The sequence below is a fragment of the Phoenix dactylifera genome, chromosome 12, assembly GCF_051530095.1.
Source record: "Phoenix dactylifera cultivar Ajwa chromosome 12, Ajwa_hap1_PhDact_Kaust_v1.1, whole genome shotgun sequence".
Classification (NCBI taxonomy): domain Eukaryota; kingdom Viridiplantae; phylum Streptophyta; class Magnoliopsida; order Arecales; family Arecaceae; genus Phoenix; species Phoenix dactylifera.
Genome location: NC_143201.1, coordinates 5,528,314 through 5,553,837, shown reverse-complemented (window position 1 = coordinate 5,553,837; position 25,524 = coordinate 5,528,314). Strand labels below are relative to the sequence as shown.

At 38.4% G+C, this 25,524-nt stretch overlaps 1 protein-coding gene across 6 annotated transcripts; it reads left to right on the top strand.

The window, feature by feature from the left end:
* The first annotated feature begins 310 nt into the window (after positions 1–310).
* Positions 311–22,898, top strand: LOC103720366 (protein HUA2-LIKE 3-like). Of its 6 annotated transcripts, XM_088709148.2 has the most exons (14): positions 374–782; positions 1,243–1,319; positions 1,608–1,650; positions 6,888–8,996; positions 10,332–10,543; positions 10,676–10,797; positions 18,041–18,149; positions 18,246–18,358; positions 18,482–18,669; positions 20,823–21,303; positions 21,394–21,865; positions 21,972–22,154; positions 22,339–22,385; positions 22,465–22,898. In XM_088709148.2, the coding sequence occupies exons 2-13, from the start codon at positions 1,304–1,306 to the stop codon at positions 22,362–22,364; spliced, it is 4,074 nt and encodes a 1,357-aa protein (XP_088565274.1). In that variant the 5' UTR covers positions 374–782; positions 1,243–1,303; the 3' UTR covers positions 22,365–22,385; positions 22,465–22,898. The 6 variants fall into 6 exon arrangements, with proteins under 6 accessions (XP_026665516.3, XP_038971812.2, XP_038971811.2 ...); XM_039115884.3 differs by lacking the exon at positions 1,608–1,650 and having other exon boundaries at positions 349–782; XM_088709147.2 differs by having other exon boundaries at positions 10,332–10,797; positions 21,972–22,145.
* The last annotated feature ends 2,626 nt before the right edge of the window (positions 22,899–25,524 follow it).

The following is a 25,524-nucleotide window of genomic DNA, read 5'->3' as shown; positions in this document are numbered from 1 at the left end:
CAATTTATGAATTTTATAAAGAAAGTTTGGATGGGCGTAATAGTAATCTCGAGAGACTTATGAAGGTAACTTGGACTAGCCTGATTTAACCAGCGATCGTTGATCCTGGGTTGGGCTCTGATTCATAGAAATTAGGTTAAATATGGGCCATGCTGTTTGAGCCCGGTGTACGCTTACCCCCGCGGAGCCCGAGAGCACGTATAGACCAACCTAATCTGGGCCTGGCAACTGGGTGAGGAGACCCAGTGGGGTATCATGCTCGGGCCCCACTTACGTAGACATACACCCATATGCATGCATGCATGCATGTATGCATATGTACATGTACATACCTCGTCTACGGGTTTTATGACAGAGCGTGTGATGTGAAACCACCATCAAAGGACCTCTCTCCTCCCTGCTCAGAAATAAAGCGTGCGTCAACAGGCGCACCCGAAAAACTCCATCTCTACCCCTCGCCACCGCCGATGCAATGCCTGTGAACCCCTCCGCCGCCGCCGCCGCCCGACTGATAAGCCCATCGCCGATCGAAGCTCTCGTTGGCTCTGGGAAGTGGGGGAGGGAGGCTTGCCAAGATTTCTCGCCCCCTTCTCCGGATCCTGCAATCGCATGACCTAGCCCAAGCCCGAGCGATCGGAGTCGGGGCGCTTTTTCTCTCGATGGCGCCCAGTCGGAGGAAAGGATCCGCAAGAGCCGCCGCCGCCGCCGCTGCCCAGCAGCAGTGGAAGGTCGGCGATCTCGTCCTCGCCAAGATGAAGGGCTTCCCGGCATGGCCGGCGATGGTATTCTCATGCTCCCTTTTCCCTTATTATCTGAGTCTTCTCTTCTTGCCCTAAGTTGGTATTCTTGATTTTTTAGGGTTTCTTGTCCCAAGCCCTTTTTTTCTTTGTTAGGGTTTGTGTACCATCTGTTTTCCTTGCTTATCAGAGGCTACGAGTTGATGGTGATCTTGTAGGCTGCTTTTGATCCGAACTAAGAAAATTGGATGAAAAAATGTTTTTTTCCCGTTTGCACTTCTATTTTTGCGGAGATGCTCTCCACCAAGGTGCTTTTGTATACTTGGCTGAGTAAATTTCTCTGTTGATTCCGCTTTTTTTGCGGTGATTGTGAAGCATATGCCTGAGGAACATGCTGCTGCTTCTCCTTTCTTCACTTTCCTTTCCCTCCTTCGTCTGGGTTTTCATGTATGCTGCATATAGTGCTAACAACTTCTGCCTTTTGATTTTGATTGGTTTTTGGCAGATTAGTGAACCGGAGAAGTGGGGCTTGTCATCTGTTCGCAAGAAGCTGCTTGTCTACTTCTATGGAACTAAACAGATGTGAGTACTTGAGTGCTTGATCATAAATTTCTATGCAGCAATTGTTTGATGAATGTCTACTGCAACATGTAACTCAGTTTCTTAAAAGAATGTTTTTTATACTACTGTTTCTCCCATCTTGGCCTTTGTTTGGATACTTTTGGGGCAAAAGAACCTATTTTTTGTTTTTCCAAGTCTTTTATTAATGGAAATAATTGATCTCGGGAGGTTGTTTTGTTGTTTTATGTATGAAAATATGTCTGCATTTATAGGGGGCTTCAGATATCACTGATAGCTTCTTTTATACAGCTATCTTAAAAAAAAGATCAAATTGGTACAGCAGTTTTATCAGGTACTCCGCTTTTTCTCATTCATTTCTTATTTGTAGCTATCATAAGATAAGCTAATGAAAGAAAGGCCATAATTGTATACAATTGACATATCCCAATGTTATGCGATGAGAGCTTAACAGGTCTCCTGTCTAGTTCAGTTAAGTTCTGATATTTATTTTACTCTTTAAAATGAAATAATATAACAAACAATCATTGATCAGTTAAATTGATGCCTTGTAAAGGTTCCTAGTATGGCACATAGATTGTGCTTTACCTTGAAAATGAGCTTATAATTGATGGAAGCGTTATTTATATCCTGATTGTTTGGAATTCATATCATCATAGATTTTAGTGAAAGATACTGAAATTATGTTGGTCAAAATGACTAGAAATTAACTGCCTCATTCTTCTATTCTCTGCATGTGTATATATGTAGTTTGGATTGAGGACAAGTTACGAGGCCTTGCAGATGTTATTTTAACTACCTTGGTTTTTAGGAGTGTGCACAGTTCAGGTCAAATCGATTTAGGGTTATTTTTGAAACCGAACCAACTTAAATCGGTTTCCTAAAACCAAAACCGAAACCAAACCGATCATATGTAAAAGCCGATTCAAACCAACCCCAAAAATTCGGTTCAGTTCAATTTAGGTTATTGGGTTGTGTGATTGAGGTAGTGCATGTAGGACATGTGATGGAGATCTGCCAGAGTGAGCTCTTCGCTCGCCTACCTTGAGATTCTCATGCTGCATCACTTCAGACATAGGCCGTTAGCATGTGCACTAGCCTGAACCCGGTCTCCTTAGCATCGTGCTTCCTGCCGACACCTGGCGTTTGAAACAACGCTGTTGGATGATGATGCCTCTGCCTTGCCCTCACTCTTTAGCTCAGCTGGTGGCGCCTGGTTCCCACCGACCCCCCTTAGTTGCAGTCCTTTCGTTCTCCTCTTTGTAACTCAAAACACATCGAATCTTCAGATTCCATGTAGAAAACTCAGATCTGTGAATCGTACTCATCAAGATCCTTGCATCTGGAAAGAGAAGTGTAGATCTAGATGGAAAAGCTACCCAACTGAAGAGGCATGGAGATAGCTTCATTGGGACTTCAGGAACAATGGCGGTGGAGAAGGGGAGGAGGAAGAAAGAGCAAGAGGCATGAGATTGAGCTAGAGGAGGAACCGAGTCTCCCAAGCTCAGGCTAAGGCTGAGCCCTAGATCTTCCTTTTCCACCATCATCATCGACCAAACTAGTTGGCAACCCCTTTATCTCTTTACCTTTATGCCTTGCTTCACTTTTTTCCTCTCTTTCTTCTAAGATGAGGGTTAGGGTTTGTGAAGGAATCGTAGAACAAAAAGGAGGGGAGAGGAAACCACGTTGGAATCCACTGGCAATGCTCCTATTGTAGTCCCCATTGCCATCGACGATGCTTTCGTGGCTGTTGGCATCGTTGATCCCATCCCGCCTACATCAACTCCAACCCTTCCTTCTCGACCCGAAGATGAGGGAGAGGAGGAAAGTCCTCATCCACTTCTAATCCCTTGCATTCACCTCCACCGGTAGCTCCAATCCGTACATGACATGACCAAGGGTAGAGGGGACGGGCTTGAGGTCATGCTTCGATTGGTGGCGGGGGATGGGGAAATCGATGGGTGGTAGGAGGTGGGAAAATCGATGATGGTGATATTGTAGGACTCGGCTAGATTAAACATTGAGGCTAGGACAGTGGTGGTGGGAGGCGGTGGTAGCTCAAACAGGTTGCTCTAGGGGTTGGGAATTGGGGTGGAGGGGAGCGGGGGAGGCAGAGCATTGAGCTTGGAGAGCATGCTCTTGAGGAGAAGAGAAGAGAAGAGGAGCAGAGAAGAGATTACCTGCTACCTGATATATTGAGCAAGACCGCGAGGGGTTGGAGAAGGAGAGAGGCGAGGGAGAGTGGGTGGCTTTGTCTAGGAGAGTAGGTAGGAGAGGAAGCATGAAAAGATTGGGGCCGGTGGGTAGGGCCTCTGAGTGCTGAGCACTTGAACTGGGTAGTAGCATTGAACTAGCTATGAACTAGAATCCTTAAGTGTACATATATGCTCGGGTCAGTTTGGTTTAAGTCGGTCTTTACTTAAACTGAAACTAAACCAATTTATCCGGTTCTTGAAATTTCCAAACTAAAACTAGACCAAATGTGAAAAATCCAACCCAAACCGAACCAAAATAACCGGTTCGGATTGGTTTTGTGATTTAGTCGGTTTTCTTGCACACCCCTAGGTTTTATACAATGGTTTGAATTGGAGATATAAAAGGTTGTATTTTAGAGGATGAAGTAGGGTATGCGAAGACGTGCCAATTGCGTGAATGATGATCAAACACTGCTATGGCATTAAAAGACCCTTTATTACCGGCATATCATATGAATTAGATATTAGGCATTGAGGAGTCCTACTAGTACTTGATTAGTTTCGTAGATCTTATGATGTTGATTTTAAATGGTTTTGATATTAAACTCGGTGTGGGTTTGGCTAGGGAAATGCATCTTTAGATGTTTCGTGAGTTCTTTGAGGGATCTTTTGAAACAAGATATCGTTATTTGGTGGTCTCCACATCATTGGATTGCTTGTTTGGATGTTGATGGGAAAGGTTTCACTACTGGGAATCTCATAGGAGGAATGCAATTAGAATACTGTACAAGCGACCATTTTTCATTGTTTCAGATGGTCAGTTTGGTCCAGCATTCATGACTATAACAAGCTTCCTATATCATCTGTAGGTGTTTTGAAGATTAGTTTGATAGCATGGCTTTTGTGTGAAGAATAGAGAAAGGAAGAAACATGGCTGGCATCACTGAAATAGCATGTTTGGCTCTCAATTTCTACGTTGTAAGAATTAATCAGTGTCCACTCCTCTCTCATCTCCGCCTCACCCTTTTCTTAGAGTAATTATTCTTGAGCTTTTCCCCCTTCTTCTTTAACTTATTTTGTCATGTTCTGCTATATGTATCATCTAATTGACGAGCAGGATTGTTTTTGTGATACATTTATTTTTTTTTCGTTGAGTTTAATGCTTTTCTTTCTGCTTCTGAGAAACTTTGCTGAGGTTGATGATTGGTAAAACTAAGAAAGTTGAGTTTTGAAATAAGAACATCAAGGAAAGGATTGGTTTGTCACCAGTAGTGCTGAAGAAAAGGTATTATTTAAATAATTTGGGTTAGTGCATTGTAGGTCAGTAGTACAGTTAGTCAGGAGATGATCCCAAATACAAATTGAAGGTTGGAAAAAAGGAGGGTAGATCGAGTGTGCCTTGCAAGGGCGAGTTATGAATAAACTCTTCACTTTGCTGGAATTAGCCTTGGACGTGAGCTGATACTGAAGTTGAGTCCATATAACTGAACCTAAATTGAAGGGGTAAGGTTTGCTGTTCATGTTTCTGTGGTAATAAGTTTTCTTGCAGCTTATGGATGGAGTGTTTACTATTGTTTACTCTTGATTACCTGAGGAATGGTGGTCATAGTCACCCAGAAGCTAGATTCTTGTAGAAGCAGATGGAAGGCTGTTACATGACGTATATGTATATATTGGTGGATGCTTTCCTTAGCAATCATGGAATGTAATGAAATGCAATACTTAGGAAAACTTGAAACACTTCTTTGCACTTGTGGATGTTTTGCTCCATATGATTTCTTGGCACAGATGATGCAAGGAAGAAGAGTATCTGAAAATATTGAATTAGTCATATATTGTTGGCTGCTTTGCTTAGCAACAATCAGGGAATATGATGAGATGCATATTTAGGAAGACTTGAAACAACTCTTTGCACCCCTTAATTTTTCACTCCATATAACTTTTTGGCATTAATGATGCAAGGAAGAAGTGTCTGAAAATATTTTATTAGACCCAAGGATTGTGGTGGATGATGTAATAACTATTTGACTTTAGAATAGTTCTCTCTTTTTCTCTCTATTCTGCTATGATATATAAGCAATTAGAGATCATGGGTCTTTTTTTTTTTGGGGGGGGGGGGCTGTGGAGGCATAGCTTTTGTTGGACCATGTGAAATTGCAAACTCATACTTTTGGGGTTGATTGGATCATTCTAAATCAAAATCTTTATAATCTAGTTTCATTTGATCTCCAATAGTTGTCTATTTTGCTTCTTGGTTTCCATTAGCATAGAAAGAGTTGCTAGAGTCCCACTGACTCATGATTGTTCTATTTAAATCCTTATAGCCATGTGAATGGGATACTGTTCCAATGGAACAGGACCCAGATCTGATTTCATCCCTTAAACAAATTCTGGTTTGGCCAAGGATCTAAAAAAGAATTAGGAGCTTTTCTTGGGGTTTGGGGCTGGAGTCAAATTGGGTAATTTTGTTGTGGTGGATTTTGCTAACTGGATGCTTCAATTTCAGGTGTTCGTCTTCTGGGTGCTAAAACTTTTAAACAGAGATTATCAGACTATCTGCTATTTTGACATGTTATCTCCAACTTATGTTAACCTAGAATGCTGGACTTAGCCTAGAATTTTCAAGTGCCTTTTTAATAATTGTGTTGCAAGAACCAACTTTTCAGCTCTAAGTTGTCCCTAGTGTTGAGCATGTTGTCAGCATAGTTGATTGCATGCTTCTTGTTAAGTCACAACATTGTCCTTGCTTTTGTTTTTATTTTCAAATATATACGACAAGAAACAATTTTTTCTATTCAAAGCATCATTCATTAGTCAAGTTTGTTAAAATGGTCACATATATTTTTTCTTGTTTATTGATTTAATTTTGTGTATTATTTGGAACTTTTGTTGTTAAGTTCACTGTACCTTGAAGCGTTGGGCAATCTAGGAGTTCTAACACTAGATAACCCTACTAAACATGTAAGTAAAAATTGAGGATGGTTGTGGAGCATGGTGTTGGCAAAGGCAGGTAGAGGGATGAGGGGTATTTGAAGGCATGGGGGTGAAGGTCGAGAGTTGAGAGGTGAGCACATGATTATTTCTGCCTCTGTTTAACACTGGGTTTAGCATTGCAACATTGTTAAACTTTGAATCCTTGAATTACTAACTACAAGAGTTTGTTGTCATAAAAGAACTTTTTCGGCCATGAATTAGTTTGGTTTCTAATGGTGCAACATACATTTTTTTGGGGAAAAAAGACATCTTGTTTCAGTACATGTTTGTCATAACTCAGTCAATAATTCACTCATTATTTTTTTTTTATTTGAATGTCAACGCTAAGGCCTTTCCAGTCTTCTTTATTATAATCTTGTTGGTGCGAAATTTGGTTATGCAGAGCATTCTGCAACTATGCTGATATTGAAGCTTTCACGGAGGAGAAAAAAAAATCTCTTTTAATTAAGCGCCAGGGTAAAGGGGCTGATTTTGTCCGTGCAATTGATGAAATAATTGATGTTTATGAAGCTTTGAAGAAGCAATCTGATCAGTTTATTTCGAGGGATGATGGAAGTTTGGAAATTAATAGAAGTAATTCTTTTAGAAAGAGCCCAGAGCGTAGTTTTCATATTGCGGATGACCAGAGGTCAGGTGCCCTATGTGCAATAGAAAGCCATAATGTAATCAGTTCTGAAGAAATTTCTGCAAGTTCAGCAGAAGGTGATCCTCACAACATGAATTCAGCAACTGATGAGCCTGCTGAGAAGGTCTTAATCCTTGATCAACTAAGGCAGGACTGTTTGGCTGCTAGTACAACTTCAAGGAACAAGAGATTAAGAGATGCTCTGGCAGAGAGTTTTATTGCTCAGAAAAAAAAAACATCTGTTCGAAGGTCTAGAAATTCTTCTAGTGGTGATCCCCTGAAAGTTGAGAAATCAGATATGCTACGAAATGATACTGACTCAGTTAGTGATAATGTGAATACTGATGAAGTGCAGGAAAAGTCTATGATAAATAGGAGTGCTGAAAACATGCCTCATGCCTCAGATTTTCATGATGTTGCTGTACCAGTTACTGCTGGCTTCCTTAAAAATGGTACCAGTGGGGATCCTGCATGTGAAATAGCTGCAACAAAATATGAAGCAAATCTGAATGAAGGGGTTGTACTCAATCCTAGTTGTAAATTTGAAGTCTTGGCAAATGGGTGCTTGGAGAGTGAAGTTAGGCAGAATGGCCAACTTGACCTCCCTATTAAGACAGTGATCTTTAAGAAGAAAAGGAAACGGAACCGGAAGCGGGCATCTAATAGTACAGAATGTGCTAGATTGGACAAGGTTACAGAATTGCAGTTTGAGCCAAGTCGAAGCCTTTCAGAGTCTCCAAATTCTCATGGTGAAATAAATGAAACAGATCATAAAGCAGATGGAGATGAGCATCTTCCTTTGGTGAAAAGAGCAAGAGTTCGAATGGGTGAACCACCTGTAGGGGAGAAACAGTTTGATGAGCTTCATGACACTAATGACAAATCAAAAGTGACAGTGATGATAAATAATTGTGATAAACATTCTACATCCACCAGTCCTAGAAATAATTGTCTTGCCAATGGGACATCTCTAGGGGTCAAAGAAGCCTCAAATTCATCCCCCATAAATGATTGCTTTTGTCCTTCAGGAAGCGATCTAATGCTGTGGAAGGCTAAAAAGTATCAACTTAAGAGTTTTACATTAGATGTCGAAGCAGCTTTGCCTCCATCAAAACGCCTACATCGTGCTTTGGAAGCTATGTCTGCCAATGCTGCTGAAGCTACAGATGATTGTCCTGGGGCTCCAAGGCCAATGGAAATGATGCCTAACAGCTGCATAGTATCTCCCAAGACAAGTTCTCTCCTTACTGATGGAAAGATTGAGAGCCCTACAAGATTGCATGACATACAGTCTACTGAATGTAATGTATTTAGCACCAGTGGATCTGGATTGTCCTCACAAAATTTGGATGTACCAACATTAGCTTTTTCAGAAGTGAAAACTAATGACGTCAACAGTGAAAATTTAAGGGGTCCTCCTGATAGATACTGCAATGAAAACCTTGTGGATGTTAAAAACTATGATGGGTCATCTGTGTCTAAAGCAGTTGATGTTGATATACATGACAAGAGTATGCAACCTTTTTTTTTCAGGTTAACTGAGCCAGTTAATTTGACTAATTGTGAAGGTAGGCCTGATCACTCATCCTCACCTTCAGGAAAAGTAAATGAGAATGAAATTCTGCAACCAGAAGAGGAATGCCCACATTCTCCTGTGGATAATATAAGTAGAGATCAAACAATGGAACCAACCATACAGAAGCCAGACTCTGTTCTGAATACTAAAGGTTGCAATGATACTTTCTATCCTGATGGAGCTTTTGTGACCATATCAGCTACAAATGGCAGTTCTACGAGAAGTGGGACATTTGGGGCTACAAAGTCTTCTAGCATTCAATGTGATGAAGACACTCAAACCCATGACATGTAAGATTCTACTTTTCAAATATATTTATACTTACAAGCTAGGTCTGATCATGCAAGCTCAAACTTGCAAATGCTTTGATTAGTGTACAAGCTGTAACATCCTTTTACTAATATTGCTATGTTAATGCTTACTTTTCAATTAGCAAATTAGTGGCTAACATGTTGGGGTGCATGTATTATATGGCTAGACCAGAGACAATGTTCCACTTAGCAAGCTTCCCATATAGGAAAATTGGATGGGTGTTATTTGTCAAGTTATATATGTCGTCAATCATCATTCATGCGAGTTTACAACAGTTCATCTAAAATTGTCTTTGAGTTGGATTTTGTTCATTTGACCTTTGTTTTCTTGATCTTTTCATGATGGACATTTGGCATGGGGCCCATTGTTCTTGAAGATCTTGTAAATTAAATTTAGTTCTTTGCTAGAAGAAAGGTTTATTGTACCAATACTGGTATTCATGGTATGCCATACCGTATCGAATCGGATGGTATAGAGCATACCATACCATACCGGTTTGGTACTGGTATATAATATGGAGGCATACTGACAGTCGGCCTGCCGAACTGGCCCCCGTACTGGGCATACCAACCTAGTGATAGGGTGACATTGGTATGGGGCACGGTACTAAGACGACATACCTTGTTGGTATATGTATCGATATCTTTACTTATACAATAAGATGTCATTTCGGTAGTGCATGTCTCTTGGTGCCAGGCAGCAAAATATAGAGGTAAAAACCATGTGTTCGTACAGTAGTGGTACTGATATACTATTGGTACAATTTGGTATGGTCGGTATAGACTGATACATACTTAAATCCTTGTCTGGAACTACTGTTGTGTATCCCTCCTGATAACTTAATAGATTCATGGTTGGAATCTTCCCATCAAGATAAACAGGAAACGCGACATGTTAGATCATCTTCTTGGTTCACCAACTACTTGTCATGTCAAAGGCTATCTTATGGGAGATGAAACGGAAAAAGAAGGAATTTGAGGAACATGCAGATGGAAGGAAAAAGTTTCGTTGGAAGTGTGGGCAAAACTGGGGTTACAATGATGGGGCCATGTTTTTGTGATAGTTCGTAGAGATTATCTTCTCATCCGTGGGATTGTATTAAGCAAGATACTAAAAGTATGTAAGGGGGTATGATGCACTGGAAAGAGTGTGACACAATTGTTGGGAAATGCACATACATACATATGTTTTAGCCTTGTAATTGATACTTATGTTTGCACCTTATGATGTGTTCTTTTCCTCCCAATAAACTGATTTGTGTCAATAATTCTCATTCCTATCCATTAATGGAGTTTTCTGTCTTCGCATTATAGGGAGGATGTTGCAAGGGAAGTCAAATTCAAAGTAACTCCAAGGGATAGGTGTACTTCTCCCGATTTGGCACCCATGAAAGATTTGATTGCTGCTGCCCAGGCTAAGCGACTTTTGTCTCGATCTACTTCATTTTCTGATAACTTTGTAGATTATAAGGTTGAGGCTGTAATGAGTCCATCTTTAGCCAGCAAGGAAGATTCTTTTGGACAAGGTTCACCTTCTAATCCCATGATCAATTATGCATCTGCTATAGATGATAGACTTCAAAATCCAAGGAATAGTTGCAGAAGTCCTTTTGGTGGTCCGAGACAGAAAAGCTTAAGCAAATTAACTGACTATGCAGAAGCATATGCTGCAAGGAAATCTTTTGAAGCTTTACTTTGTACATTAACAAGAACAAAAGAGAGTATAGGACGAGCAACACGCCTTGCTATTGAGTGTGCTAAATTTGGGATTGCTGGGGAGGTTAGACCATGTGCTTTTACTCTTCTCTATTTATCTTATCTTCTAACTTACCATGAAATTATTGCTTCTTGGGCATGTTAAGTAGACATGATTATGTGCTTTCCTGAACACATTTTCAGTTGCCATTACTCAGTTTGATGACTACTTTTTACTAATCCTTGCTGCTACTAAAAGAGTTTACTTCAAATTTTAAGTTATATTTTTATTGTAGCATGACTGTTTGTGTGTAGTATATGTTTTATTGATATAGACTGTTAAGGTGTAATATTCAGTTGAAAAGTTGAACTTTTTTCTTTTTGAAAGACACATTCATGTCCCATACTGTAGTATAGTTTTGTTAAACACTTGTTTGCACGATTTGCCACTTAAATTGTGAAGATATATATTTTATTCTTCAGCTTTACATTTTTAGCACTTGTGCCCCCACTTTCATCTGGTTAACCTAAGTAAAATATAAGCACTAAAAAAAATAGTATACTTGGGAACACTGTAAAAGAAGGTTGCTCTTGAGATCCATAGTGGCTATACTGAACTGGACCGGTCAAAGGTTGCTTTCAGGTTGCATCTTGATACCAAGTTCTTGGTAGGGGTGGCAATCGGGGCGGGTCGGACATAAATGGGTCGGGTCCGATGCAGGTCGGGTTAAAAAATCATAAACCTAAACCCGACCTGTTTAATAAATATATCAGAAATTACAATCTGAACTTGTCATGTTTAATGAACAGGTAATCCGACCCGATCCGTTTAACCTGTTTAATGAACAGGTAATCCGACCCGACCCGTTTAACCTGTTTAATAAACAGGTAACCTGTTTTTCCAACCCGAGCCGACCTATTTAACCTGTTTAGCCCAACCCATCCTGACCCGACCTGTTTAACCTGTTTAGCCCAACCCATCTTGACCTGACCTGTTTAACCTGCCCAACCCAACCTATTTAACCTGTTTAATAAATAGGTAACCTTTTAGGCCTTAGCCCAACCCAGCCCGACCCAACCTATTTTATACATTAAGTAGCAAAAGAAAAAAAAGGTAAATGTAGAAAACATTACAAAAATCTTGTCCCAACATCATTGACATTAAAAAAGCATTCAATCTTTACAAAAACTTGAACATAAGGAATACAAATTATTTGTTCATTCATCTAATACTAGCAATATTCAAAAAGCATTTAACCTTTACAAAGACATAAGGAATACAAGCCAAATCATCCAAATTTACATATGGAATAGCCCGAAAATACCATCTGCTTCACATAGAACAAATGTCAATATTTTAGAGAAAACTTCTCTATTTGGAATTTTTTGCGTTGAATTATCATCAGAGTTGATCCCATATTGAGATGCAGCATGGAATCCATTAAGTAGGTTAGCAAATGCAGGACCATCAGGCTGTTCCATAACCAACCAACACCAAACATCTATAGTATGCCCTGTAAGGACTGTGTCATCATGTGAGATTTGGCTCTCTCTAGTTGCAATTCCATCCAGATAACTTGTATTTCCTTCATCATCTGAATACTTTACATAGAACAGATCCACGATCAAAATGTGAAGAAATACATATAAATATCTGCAAAGCTTTAATGTAATGTCTGAAAAACTTACAATCTCTTCACTTCTGGTTTGGTCCAGCTCAGATCTTCTACTTTCAAGGAATTCAAAAAAATTTGGGTCCTAAAACAATTTACCCAAACCAGTTAGTTATTGTATCAATGATGAAGGATCCACAACAAAAGAAAACTTACAGCAAGAAGAGTTAGACTATTATTGAATAAAAATAAAAGCAGCATTGCATACATCAGGCATTTTCTTTTAACTCAGAATAATAACATATGGCAGGCCTAGATCATGGAAACTTTTTTTCCAGGGATTCACAGTCTTACTTGTTGAATTTGATCGATGACTTCGCTACCATGTAGCTTATTCCCATCTTGGTCGACAACATGGAACACTACAAATGGCAGTAGCAAAGAAATTTTTTTTAAGATAACAGAGGAAAAAAACTAAGAAGATTAAAAACAAAAGAAGGGAATTGAGAGGCCTACCATCCATAAACCACTCGCCATCAGACAGAGGAAATATATGCTCTTCTAATGGTGAGGTTGAGATCAGTTAAGGCTTGCACAACTTCTAGCAAACTCCCATGCCTGTTAGCACTGTCCACTGCATTGAAACAGAGACGAACCTCTCAATTCCAAAGCCTAATAAGACATAACCCCAAACACCACCCCACCCCCCAAAACAAAGGCCAAAACTACACAACTGACCTTCAGCAAGGTGGCTTTCTTGCTGGAAGTGTTGTCCACAGGGACCCTGGAGAGCAAGAAACAGAGCACACACAGCCTTTGTTCATCAAAATACTCCCAGCAGCCCCCCACTCATAGATCTACCATGATTTCGTCCAAAAAGTGCACAAATTCCCCAACATCCCACTCAAGACAAACCAAAACTCAGAAATCATTGATTATATCACCAAAAAATGCAAGAGACATCATATTATCTAGTGTTTACCTCTCAAATCGAAGCGGAAAATCCTGACAAGGGCCTCGAAGATGAGCACTTTAAACCCCAAATCATGGTGAAAGCACAAGAAAGGCATCATGATGAGATCAGGATGGGGCAAACGAGGGGGGAGTAGAAGAAGAAAGAGGTCATAGAGGAAGAAGAGAAGGCGGAGGAGGGGAGGAGGAGAGGTGTGGAAGTTAGAGCCATAATAGGAGGAAGAAGAGGGTAGAGGTAAAGGAGAATCAGTCAAGAGATGGAGCAAGTTTCAAAACTTGGTTCGGGTTCTGATTTGGTCTCTGTAGAGTTTGTCTCGACAGTTTTGCTCCAAATTTTGGAGTCTCGGTTGAAAAATTAGAGAAAAATAGGAAAAAGGGTTGTGTATATACCATTACAAATATCGATCATTGCATATTTACCCTCCCAAAAATCACTATCTGCTATATGCACACTTAAATCATCCTATTTTTGCAGGGATACCCTTTGTTAGATTTTGGCTGGCAGCATTAAGAAATAACCGTTGAATATCATTTGACACTATTTCCCTTTTCCTTTAATATCCCTTAAAAATTTAACATTCATTTTGTATTGAAAAGAGCTATTCATTAGCACTGTCTGCAAAAAATCTAACGGGAGGGGTATCCCTGGAAAAACAGGATGACTTGAAGGGTCTATATGTAAAAAGTGATTTTCAAAGGGCAAATATGCAATAAGCTTTATTTGCAAGGGTATATATGCAAAAAAAATTCTATATCAAGTTAAATTATTTCTTATTATTTTTGTTATACTTTGAGTTATTTAGGATTAGTTTTTGGGTAGTTTGAGTAGTTTTAGGCTGAAAATAGACTGTTGAGGCTTGATCGCTATATATACTTTCTACTCATTATAAGATGTATTGTGCTTTCCCCTACACTTCTCCCTAGCTTTTTCCAATTACCTACACTTTTCTTTTTTTAATAAATTCCCTATATTAACTTCTGTTTTTGTATTATTCTAAACCTTTCCGTATACATATGTCGTTTTATTCATTTTGATAATTCATCTAAATAAGGGAAACCTGCTTAATTATATTTCATTCCATTTTCATTTTCAATATATTATTTGAGCAAGCAAAATCCATCTAACCATTATTTCATTTTACTCACTTAATAACCAATTTAAGCAAGAAAACACCATCTAGAATATTTCATGCTATTCCATATTAGTGAAAAAATAAGCATGCTTCATTCTTTTGCACTTGAATAATCCATCTAAGTGGTCAACCAAAAAAATAATCCATCTAAGTATGATTGAAACGCATATGAACAAGAACATGTTTTATTTTATTGTTTCAAGATGTAGCTTACCATCATGAAAACAAAGCTTTAACAAAAGTAACACAATTTCGATAACTAAAGCCTTAGATAAATGTTTAATTCAATAGTATTAGTCAATTTTGGAAAACATTAGCCGTATTAATTTAACCAACTCGTTAAACAAAGAGGTAAATAGAAAATATTTCAGTTGGCTTCAGCCAAAACTACCGAATCCAACCAAAACCAGCTGTAACCGATTGAAATTGATTGAAGTTGATCGAAACAGAAAATTTCTGCTTGTTTTAGATCAGTTTTGGCCGAAACTAGGAGTACAGGAAGAAAGAGGCCATGGAGGAGGAAGAGAAGGCGGAGGGGAGAAGGAGAGGAGTGGGAGGTGGAGCTGCAAGAGGAGGAAAAGGGCAGAGGTAAAGGAGAATGGGTTAGTAGATGGAGGTTGGAGGTGGAGGAGATTTTTATTTTGGTGGGGGTGAACAAATACTACTGGTGTTCAACTATCTGCCATCTGGTCAAGTTTCAATATTTTTCTATTCATTGTCATTCGCTGTCTTTCTCGCCTATCCTTTTTCCTCCTAGATCCTTGTCTCCATCACTTGTTGATGGTTGGACTAGGAAATGGTGCAAGTGAAATGGCTTATAAAGTCTTGATCCAATTGGTCCAAACCAAATTAGGTCCTATGTGACCTATATACTACATCAGTTGTACATATAGGCAACTTTTGACTATGCAGGTGCTTAGGCGATTGATGTGTGGCTTAGTTGCATATTTGGGCTGTGTAGGCTCTCCTATGCTGGGCAGCCAGGGGTGGCATGCACCCATGTGGCTAGAGACCACTTTTTGAAACAATTGTTCATCCTTCAGGATTCATTTTATGCTTCAGGTCCAAGAACACCTTCTAGAAATTTTTTAGATGTGATATTCGGTACTTAAAATTAATTGAACTATAATTTCTGTATAATATAATGATGTTTTATGAAACAGACTGAAATGAGAAATTATAACTGCTCAAATTTTAAAATGCTTGTTTAAAAAACTATACATGATTTTATGGTAAATTTTTAGTAAAATTCATAAAGTTAATATTAAAATATATGAAGTAAATCATATAAGTTTAAAAATAATACAAGTTGAAGAAAATCCATTCGACAACTTTTGTTTTCCTGACAAGCTAATGCATAAATGATGTGAAGGTACGAGTTCTGTTTGTAAGATGACATGATTCACACCTTAGTATATATAGTCAGCTGTCACTGTTCCATTTCATGTAAAATTTGCCAAACATGGAAAATTGTTTGAATTACTATAAGCAATAGTGACTGATTTCATAAGGCAGAAAGTATGAAATATCAACTGTCCTCGTAAAAATATGAATCAATAAGGTCTCATGTATGAATGACTGTGTGCATCAGCATGTGAAAATTCATGTGCATATGTTTGTCTGTTCGTGTGCATGCGTGCATATCCATATGTGCATGTAGATACATGCATAGACTATATATCTGTAAACATAGTACATGCATAGATAGATGTGCGGTTATAGTATATGCATTTATGTATGTATTATAGGTATATATGTTCTTGCACTGCACGTACAAAACTGCACCCCTGCTTGCTTATAGAGAGTTTTTAGGTTGAAATTTCGAAAAGAAAAGTTCTCAACTTTTTTTTCCTAGGGAAAATAACTCATAAGCATCAAGTTGCTTGGTTAAGTAAAATACTTTGTTCCACAGATTCCATATTGCATCTTTCCCTTTTCTTATACTGTTTGAACAAGTTATCCAATTCACTTTTAAGAATCCAACAACTCATTACTCATGTGAGGTGATTGTCCTGCTGTTGTTTATGTCTTACTCAATTTTGCGAAATTCCATGCAAGTCCTGTTCTGAATGTTTGCAATCCAGTTTAGTCCAAATCTGAAGGTTTGGTTTATTTGCAGATAGTAAATCTAAACATGACTTGCTTGAGTCTTCACATTTATACCTAGTCATTGGCTATTTTTTTTTTTAATGTTGCTCTCCTGAATTTGTTTGTGGCAAATGCATTTGTCTTTTACTAGAATACTAGTTTATTCAATATTTTAGTTTTTCTCTCTTTTTTTTTAATCTTAAGTTGTTGTAGATGCTTATCTTTCCCCTGTTTTTCTTACTTTTAAATCCTTCCAGATGCAATGGGTCCAATTTTCCAAAAATAATTACCAAATTAGCAGCAAATTAATGAAAACAAGGTTTGTTGAACCAATATTGGCGTGTACCGGCCGGTGACCAATTTGGCACGGTATGGGTCCGCATTGTGCCCTTCCAAAGTGTACCAAAATAGGGAGATCCGGAGAGGGAGTAGGAGGGAGGGAGAGGAGTAGAAGGGAAGGAGAGTCTAAGAGAGAGAGAGAGAGAGAGAGGGCTCGAACAAACCTCCTCATCGTTTTTGGGGGGGGGGGGGGGGGCAGGAGAGGGAGGGAAATGGCGACTTACTGGCTGGCAAGGGATGGCGACAGAGGAGATTAGGGCTTTGAAAGGGTAGGGGTGAACGAGGCAGGTAGCAAACAGAGGAGGATGATCGGTCGGGCTAGCAAGAAACGATCTGCAAGCGGGACGGGCAAGCGACATGAGTTACGGAGCTTCGAAGCTCCAATTAATGGGTGAGGGGGGGGGGGGGGGGGTCGGGGATGCCTGGGAGTTAAACGTGCTGAACTGATTTAACTGGGCGAATAGTTTCGGTTCTTAACCGGCTTGGTTTGGTACGGCCTGAACTGCCTGGTTCGAGTCAGTTTGGCCAGCCTTGCTTCAAAGGGTTTCTCTGTAATTTCTAGTATATACTTTCTCTTTTTTGCTGGTCTGTGAATTGACTTCATTTTTAAGGTGAATGACTAACCTTTCTCATCTTCTATGATCTGTATCCTCTGATTTGTGGGCTGTAACATCTTCATCCTTTCTCCTCGTGTTTCTTTTCACCCATATAGGCCTCTGAGAACTTATTTGTGCATTGGATCCAGCAAAAGTGTTTCTTTTCTTGTGTTTTGTGGTAGTGGTTGAGACACCAACAACTAGTCATGATAAGCTCATAATAAGGCTTATGATCTTCTCTTTTGATTTTCAGTAATATCGGAAGTGATGTTATAAGCTTTCCCCACTCTCCCTACATGGGTATGTCAACATGTATGTCTAGCTTTAGACATGTCGGATACTTTCTTTTTGTAGCATGATGTCTTGGTGATACCCAGCATTGTTATTGAAGTATGTTTCTGTTTCTAAAAAGATTTCACCTTTTTGTAGGGTCTGTGAAAATTGTTGTTAAATTTGTCAAAAGAGGAACATACCCCATTGGGTGCATATATAGCTGCCTGTTATTTTAATAATTGACTGCAATGCAATGTTTTCAGTCAATATTAACTTCATTTGTTTTCTGCCGCTGTGTTATTTGTTCACTTTAGGTAGTTGATATTCTTCTTCAGAACCTGGAGAGAGAATCGAGCTTGTACAGAAGGGTAGATCTGTTCTTCCTTGTAGATTCAATTACTCAGTGCTCTCGAAGTCAGAAAGGTATATGTATTGCAGTTTTTGTAACTTGTGAGCTATTTTTCCATGGTGACTTTCAGTGAATGTAATCATTTAAGAAATATTACTGAACCTCTCTAGGTGGAGCTGGAGATGTGTACCCCTCTCTTGTCCAATCAGTGCTTCCACGTTTGTTGTCGGTGGCGGCACCTCCTGGAAATGCAGCATGTGAAAACCGCAGGCAGTGCCTCAAGGCAAGCACTTCAGCATTTCTTTCCTTTTTTTTGTTTTTTTGTTTTTTGGCCTGTGCACGCCCTGGGGGTGGGGGGAGCATGTTGTCTATAATCTAGTGCTTACTGATTGTGTTTTGTATAAAGGTTTTGAGATTGTGGCTTGAGAGGAAAACCCTTCCGGAATCCATTATACGCCAGCACATACGAGAACTTGATTCTGTAAATGAAGCATCGTTTACAAGTACTTTTTCTCGACGTCCATTAAGAACAGAGAGGGCTCTCAATGATCCTGTAAGGGAGATGGAGGGAATGCTTGTTGATGAGTATGGAAGGTGTCTCTCTCTCTCTCTCTCTTACTCACACTGACTAATTTTTTCTTTTAGTATTTAATTATGTGTGCATGTCAAAGTAACTGCAATTATTAGGAGAAAGTAGAGAATATAATAAAATATGGATTCCTAGCTACATCCATCCCTTTTTGATACACTCCATACACAACCTGACATATGCTACCTGAATATGTTTGGCATGTATGCAATAGTTGTTGGTATTGATACTTGTAGAATTCTTTTGTATTCTTCATTGTTGAAGAACATATAAGAGAGAAACCCAGAATTCCACATGGAATCTTCTAAAGACTGTGGAGTTACCTTTTTGTGCTGCCCTTTGTGTACTACTTTACTAGAACTTGTTGAAGGAACATACGATGCATTTGTTAAACTGGAGTTGTAGTAACAAGACACTAAGGCTTTCACATTGGATGATATTGATTTGTGTTGATGGAGCTATTGTTTTAGTAATGCCCTTTTATCCGGTATACTTTTCTGCTATTATCTATAATTGGTTTTCTGCTGATTTCATTATGAATGTTTTTGTGACTACTGTTAATTTAAGTATGAAATTGCAGTTTTTTTTATTTATTGTGTATTCATTAAAAATATAGAAAACTATACAACTGCAATAATTTGGTCTTTGTAGATGTGGTACTAGGATCCATAATGGTGCGGACGTGCTAATGAACTACATAAGAGTCAGCTGCTCCAATTGGTCTCATAGAGAAACCTAGGATCTCATTTGAAACTTGCTAGAAAAGTAGGAACACAAATTGATGGGAAAGGAGTTGGGCATTCAACTTGCTTTTACTGGAATCTTGTGTAGGCCATTTAACAAAGGAAAACATAGGGACTGTAATTTTGAGTCCAGCTATGTCCGTTGTCAAATAACCTAGGCGACTAGGCGAAGACCCGAGCGACAGAATTTGTACAAACCTTACAAGATAATTTGTACCTTTATACATTTCAATTATTGATTAAAACTTTCGTTTTCAATAAATTATCAATATCACATCATCCAAAGATATGTTACAATGGTAAAAGGGAAAAATAATGGTAAAGGGAATACTAACAACATGTAAAAATCATCACAATTATACATGATGTTGCTACTATTATTATAGTAGTAACACATGTATGTTGCCACTTACTACCAAATGATCATAGTAGTAACATTAATATGTTACAACTTGCTATGTGATGATAGTAATAACACTAGTATGTTAGTACAATATAAAAAATATGGAAATAGAGCATAACACGAGAGAAAAAAACAGTAGGATGATGAAACTATTAAGTCCTCATTTTCCTAAAACAGAAAACAACAAAGCACTGTGAGAAGAGTAGAAGTTGTAGTAAAACTGAAAATTTCACGGTTTGGCTCCATTCACTGATTGACCTGATAACAGTGACAGTGTTTTGTTCCAGTATTAGGTCCCTCTCTTTGGGCTTTGGTCTACCAGACCTTGTTTTACTTGCCGCCTTTCTCACTTCTCTTGTCCAGCCTTATCGTACAGCTCGAACTTGCTACAAATGCATGAGCATGGCTAATTGCTGCTCCACCGGGGTGCTTTGCACCCCACTGTTAGATTGGAGGTTTTGCGCCGGTCGCTGATACGATAGGCTTCCATTTAGGTCTCAAATCTATATGCTTAGAACTTCACTAACACAAATTTGATCTCATGTTTTTGCTCCTTTCATCACCTCGAAAGATTTGTTGGCTTTTATGCATGATCTATTATTCAACCAAACGTTAAACGCGAGTTCACTCTTTGTGCCGCACTACTATTACTACTATCGTGATCAGGTTGTTTTCTGAGAGGCAAGACTTTGCAATTCCGTTTGGGTTTGAAAGGAAGCTGAGAAAAGATGTGGATTAGAACATCATCCATTTACATGATTCAAACACAAATATTGAAATTTCCAACGCAACCTGAGGTTTGGCATATATCATGGAGGTGTCCATGGTGTATTTAATAGTTGGATACTTGGGTGTATATTTGTTAGTTTTGTCTTTTTGGCAAAATAAAGTTCAGGGGACTATATAAGTTGGAAAAAGTTCTTACAATCCTTGAATTTGTTGAGGACTTCAATACCAGTATAGTTTATTCTCTTGCTGCAAGCATTCTGCTCACTTCTTTTTTTGGCTTCAGCAATACCAGTTTCCAACTTCCATGTTTACTTCGTACTACCGTGCTTGAAGATGAGGAAGCAAGCGCTTCCGATGAAAAAAGTTTTGAGGCTGTTACTCCAGAAAGGCATGCTGCAGCTGATCATGGAAAGGGAATCGCTCAGATTTCAACTGAAAAGCACCGGCATATCTTGGAAGATGTTGATGGTGAGCTTGAGATGGAGGATGTAGCTCCTCCTTGTGAAGTTGAAGCGAGCTCCTCCTGTCGTGATTCAGTTGCCGATACCATATGCAATAACCATAATCAACCTGATCAGCATCATTCATTGCCCTTTGCTCCACCACTACCTGAGGACAGGCCACCATCTCCACCCCCTTTGCCATCATCTCCTCCGCCTTTGCCTCCCCCTTGTTCTGCAGCATTCTCTGCTGTTTCACAACGTCAATCAGGATCTCATGCTGCTGCTGATACTGCTGACCTGCATCTTTCTAGCATTACCCATGTGAGTAACCTCAACTTTCTAAAGAAAATTAGATGGTGATGAAGTTCCATTGTTTCTAAGTTAAGGTTTTTTTTTTTTGATTTTATGTAGAATATGCAAAATCAACAACCACAGCCTATTGGTCAGCAACCAAGTAATCTGAATACCAACTTGATGCCCTCAGAGTTGGTTCTGTATTATACTCCTGGATATGGAGGTCCTCCAAAACAGATGCCACCAGCAATCTCATCTCTAAATTCCAGTTCTTATGGCATGCGCCCTGTTTCTCATCCACCTGTCCATTCTGGGAATGACTTTCAGCCTATGGTCAGTGCACCTATGACCAATAAGGCTTATCGCTTACAGCCACCCTCTCCTACAGTTTCAAATCAGTTCTCCTACGTAAAGGCTGAAACACAACAAAGAGCTCCACCTTGGGGGAATTGTTCTGCAATTACCGAGAGATTCCAGTGTGCAGATATCCATGGAGGAAACTTCTATGGTGGTAGAGGTGCAAGTGCAAGGGGACCGGTCCAACAAGAGATTGTTGAGAGGGGCAGGTTTTCTCCTGCTTTTCATTCAGGTAGGATGCTTTATGTTCATCCGGAAACGTGGACAAGTCTTTTAACTAGGGAGGAGGTCTGTAGTAAATGTCATCACTGATCCGAAATTATTGTCTTTCTATGTAGGTCCCTCAGTTTCTGGCAAGGTGGAGGCGTCTCCTGCCTCTCTGTCCCACTATGGTCCGCCGTCAGAACCCCCACCAATCCCATGCCCTGGGTGGCCTCCTCGTCCCAGGATGTCCAGTTACCCTGTACCTGCGTCAAGACCAATAGAGAGTCCAGTTTCTCGAGTTACTGGAGGTGCAAGAAGTAAAAATATAACCTTTGTATTGTTTGATTTGGCCATATTTGTTTTATAATTCATACTAAGATATTGTAAGATCTATACGATTGCTGCATATCATGGTTTAAATACATTTGTCAATCAGATTGGTTCAGTTAACATGGTTTTGATGAATTTTGCTTAAATAAATTCTCTTTTCTGCTTTTGCAGCAACTGGTTACTGGAGACCAAGATAAGCATCTTGTCAACGGTTAATGGTACAGCATAATATTAAGTCTTTCAGCTTTCTTTTGTCAATGCAGTTCCATGTACATCTTTGACATCACATTTATGTAGGTGAAGTACATTGATCTGGGTTCAATGGCAGCTTGCTCAGACAGTCGAGGAAATCTCTCTTTTTTTGTAATGAGAGGAACTTTCTATGACAAGCCTCTCCATGCGATTCCGAGGTTCTGCGAGGAGAGAATCCTGTTTGAATATAAGAACTGCAACCTGCTTCATTGTACATATGTATTTTGGCGTTATTCTGCAAAAGCAGAGCGGGAAGACAGTCATTGTGGGAAGAGCTGTGTATCATAGCTTTAGGCTGTGAGGTATTAATCGTCTATTTATAGGTAGAACAGTGCTAGTCCTAGTGCTATTTCTTTTGGAAAAGATCAAATTATTTAGTCCATTCATAGGCCCCTTTATTTTCACCTAAAATTTGTTATTTTTACATTGCCCCTCTTAACTGTAAGGGCGCTGATATAAAAAATCTAATTTGATATAAATTTCTGGTTCAAGCTTTTAGATGGCTTTGCCTGCTCTATGAATCTGTTGAGTGCGCTGTGTTGCTTCACTTCTTCCAAGGGTATACTGCAGCCTGTTTTATTTATGGTTTCATGTCCTTTGATTACAAAATCTTTCCTTCAGTTTGGTAATGAAATATGTGGCTATCTTGTACCTGATGTTGTTCTTGGTTGCAGCCTGTATAATTCAGGTGCTTTCAACCTTCTTAAACCATTACTGGTGGAAACTATCCGAATTCTTGTGCAGAAGTTTCTATCATTGATGATGGAGTCAAACTGTGACATCTCAGCATATGATAATAATACTTTCTAACGAAAGCTGATTTTTCCTCCTTTGTTACTATAGCATTTTATAGTATACCTTATTTCATTTACATATCTTCCTTGAAAAAACATATTTCGCTTACATGCAATTTTTTTTATGAAATTTTGAAATTCTACTTTTTGGTTTTTAAATGATCTTGTTTGAAGTTGGCTACTCCGGATGTCAATAATTTGAACCGCTTCTGGGTGCTGACGCACACAATAGGTATGTACGTGGTACTACAGAAAACTAATTTCTGCGCATGCAAGTTAATTGGTAAAAAGTGCACGGGCAAAAGCCGGTGCAAAGGAAAGAGCAGAATAACTTGGTGCTTCTTGTCACTGTAGTGTGTCATCTGTTAAAAGTTATAAAATTAATTTTTTGTGATACTGTTTTGTTTTGTGGTAGGGCTAAACTCGATCAAATATTAGTATATCTATATTTATATTTATTTTTTGATGGATATGGATGTTAGTCGAATGAAAAAATTTATATTTATATTTATTTTAAATGAATATGGATACAAATTGGATACTATCTGTATGTATATATTGGATAATTAAATTTTATGATTATAGAATCAAAAATATTACTAAATGAATAGTAAATTAAGTTAATAAAATATTAATATAGGTATTTATTTTTAAAAAAATTATGAGTATTATATAAAATTAAATAGGATTATAATAGAATAGGATATTTTGATATGGATCGGATAGTTGTCTATTTATATCCATATCAATATTTTTTTGACGAATATAGATATATATATTAGTCGGATGCTCAAATTTCTATCCATATTTTAATAGGTTTGAATACGAAAACAGATTCGGATGGATATTATCGAATTCACTTTTACTTCCATTCTTTGGTATAGCATCAAGAGTTAATGTTTGATTTAAGCATTTTTTTATTTTCCATTAAAAAAAATTAATAGTAAGGTTTGCACTAAAAGGATTCATGGAGAGTTCAAGCTCATAATTTACATAGATTTTGATGATGGAACATGTAATAAGTTGTTTCATATCTAATGGTGAGACCAGGCCCTAAGACTCAAGCTTGCAGCGGGTTTAGATGTTCTCATTGTTATGATGGAATGAAAATGTTTTTTTTTTTAATAAAAAATATCACTTCTAAGAACATAGGTATGTTTGGGCATATTTTTAAATGAAATTGTACAAAATTAGGAAATATTTTTATATTTTTTTATGTAGTATCAGGATTTTAAGAAAGATAGCTTTATTTATGTTTTTTTAAAGTGTGATGGGACACACGTAGCAAGGGGGAACCTTGTGCTTCCATTGTATAATTAAGGGCCAATTCCATAATGATTTAACCGTAGGGCTTTCTATTTGCTTGTAATTAAGCATGCTGCAAGTCCTGTTGCAACTAACTTGCTCCCAGCAAGTTTCTTCAGTTTTTAACTTTCGATTATTTTGTTACAAAGTCGCTTGTGATGAAAAACCTAGTCACGAGTATACCTGTGGCCATTGATTGCAACTTATCTTTGGACTAATTCATTACCATCCTGTTATTGTGACTCCACCCCTCCAACTTCTTTGACTGCATTTAGTATGAGAACAGGAAAAATGCGAATGAGGAAAGTAATCCTGGGCGGTAAGAGGCTGAAAGGCACTTTGTTCGGTCTTCCATGCATTCATTGCAAAAGGGAATGGAGTACTCTTTTACCCGAAATGGCACAAGTGTCCTTGGCCTGTTATAATACATTTTATATTATAAATTAAATCCGGAACAATTATTTTAGGTAATATAAATATAAGATGTAATATTATTACACAATATAAAAACTGTAATAAAATATATTATTAATAAATTATAAGATGTATGGGTATTTAAGGGGTATTTACAGGCTTTAGAATTCAATATTTGATGATCAAGACTAAGTAGTTAAGGAGTATTTACAGGCTCTAGAATTCTTTGCAATAATAAAGATGGATCGGTACTCTTAGTGCTCAATGTTTCGAAGGACCTAGTAAAACAACTTCTAAAACACCTAGACTATGTTTTCTTGGTGTTTTTGGCATTTAAAAAAAAACAAAAATCCTATCAAAGATATACTTTCCGATGCTAATTATTATAGTGTAGTTATAACCGAGACAATTTTGGTCAAATTTGGACAAAATCTATAGCAACACAAATTCGCATGGTTAGTTTAATTGCTCTACCATCAGTTCAGAAAATAGGTTCATTTTTTTGACCATATTTTCTTCATCTGCACTTCAATTGATATGATTAAAGACTTGTTAAAAAGCTTGCTCAATGTTAGGCATAATGGTAGTGGTT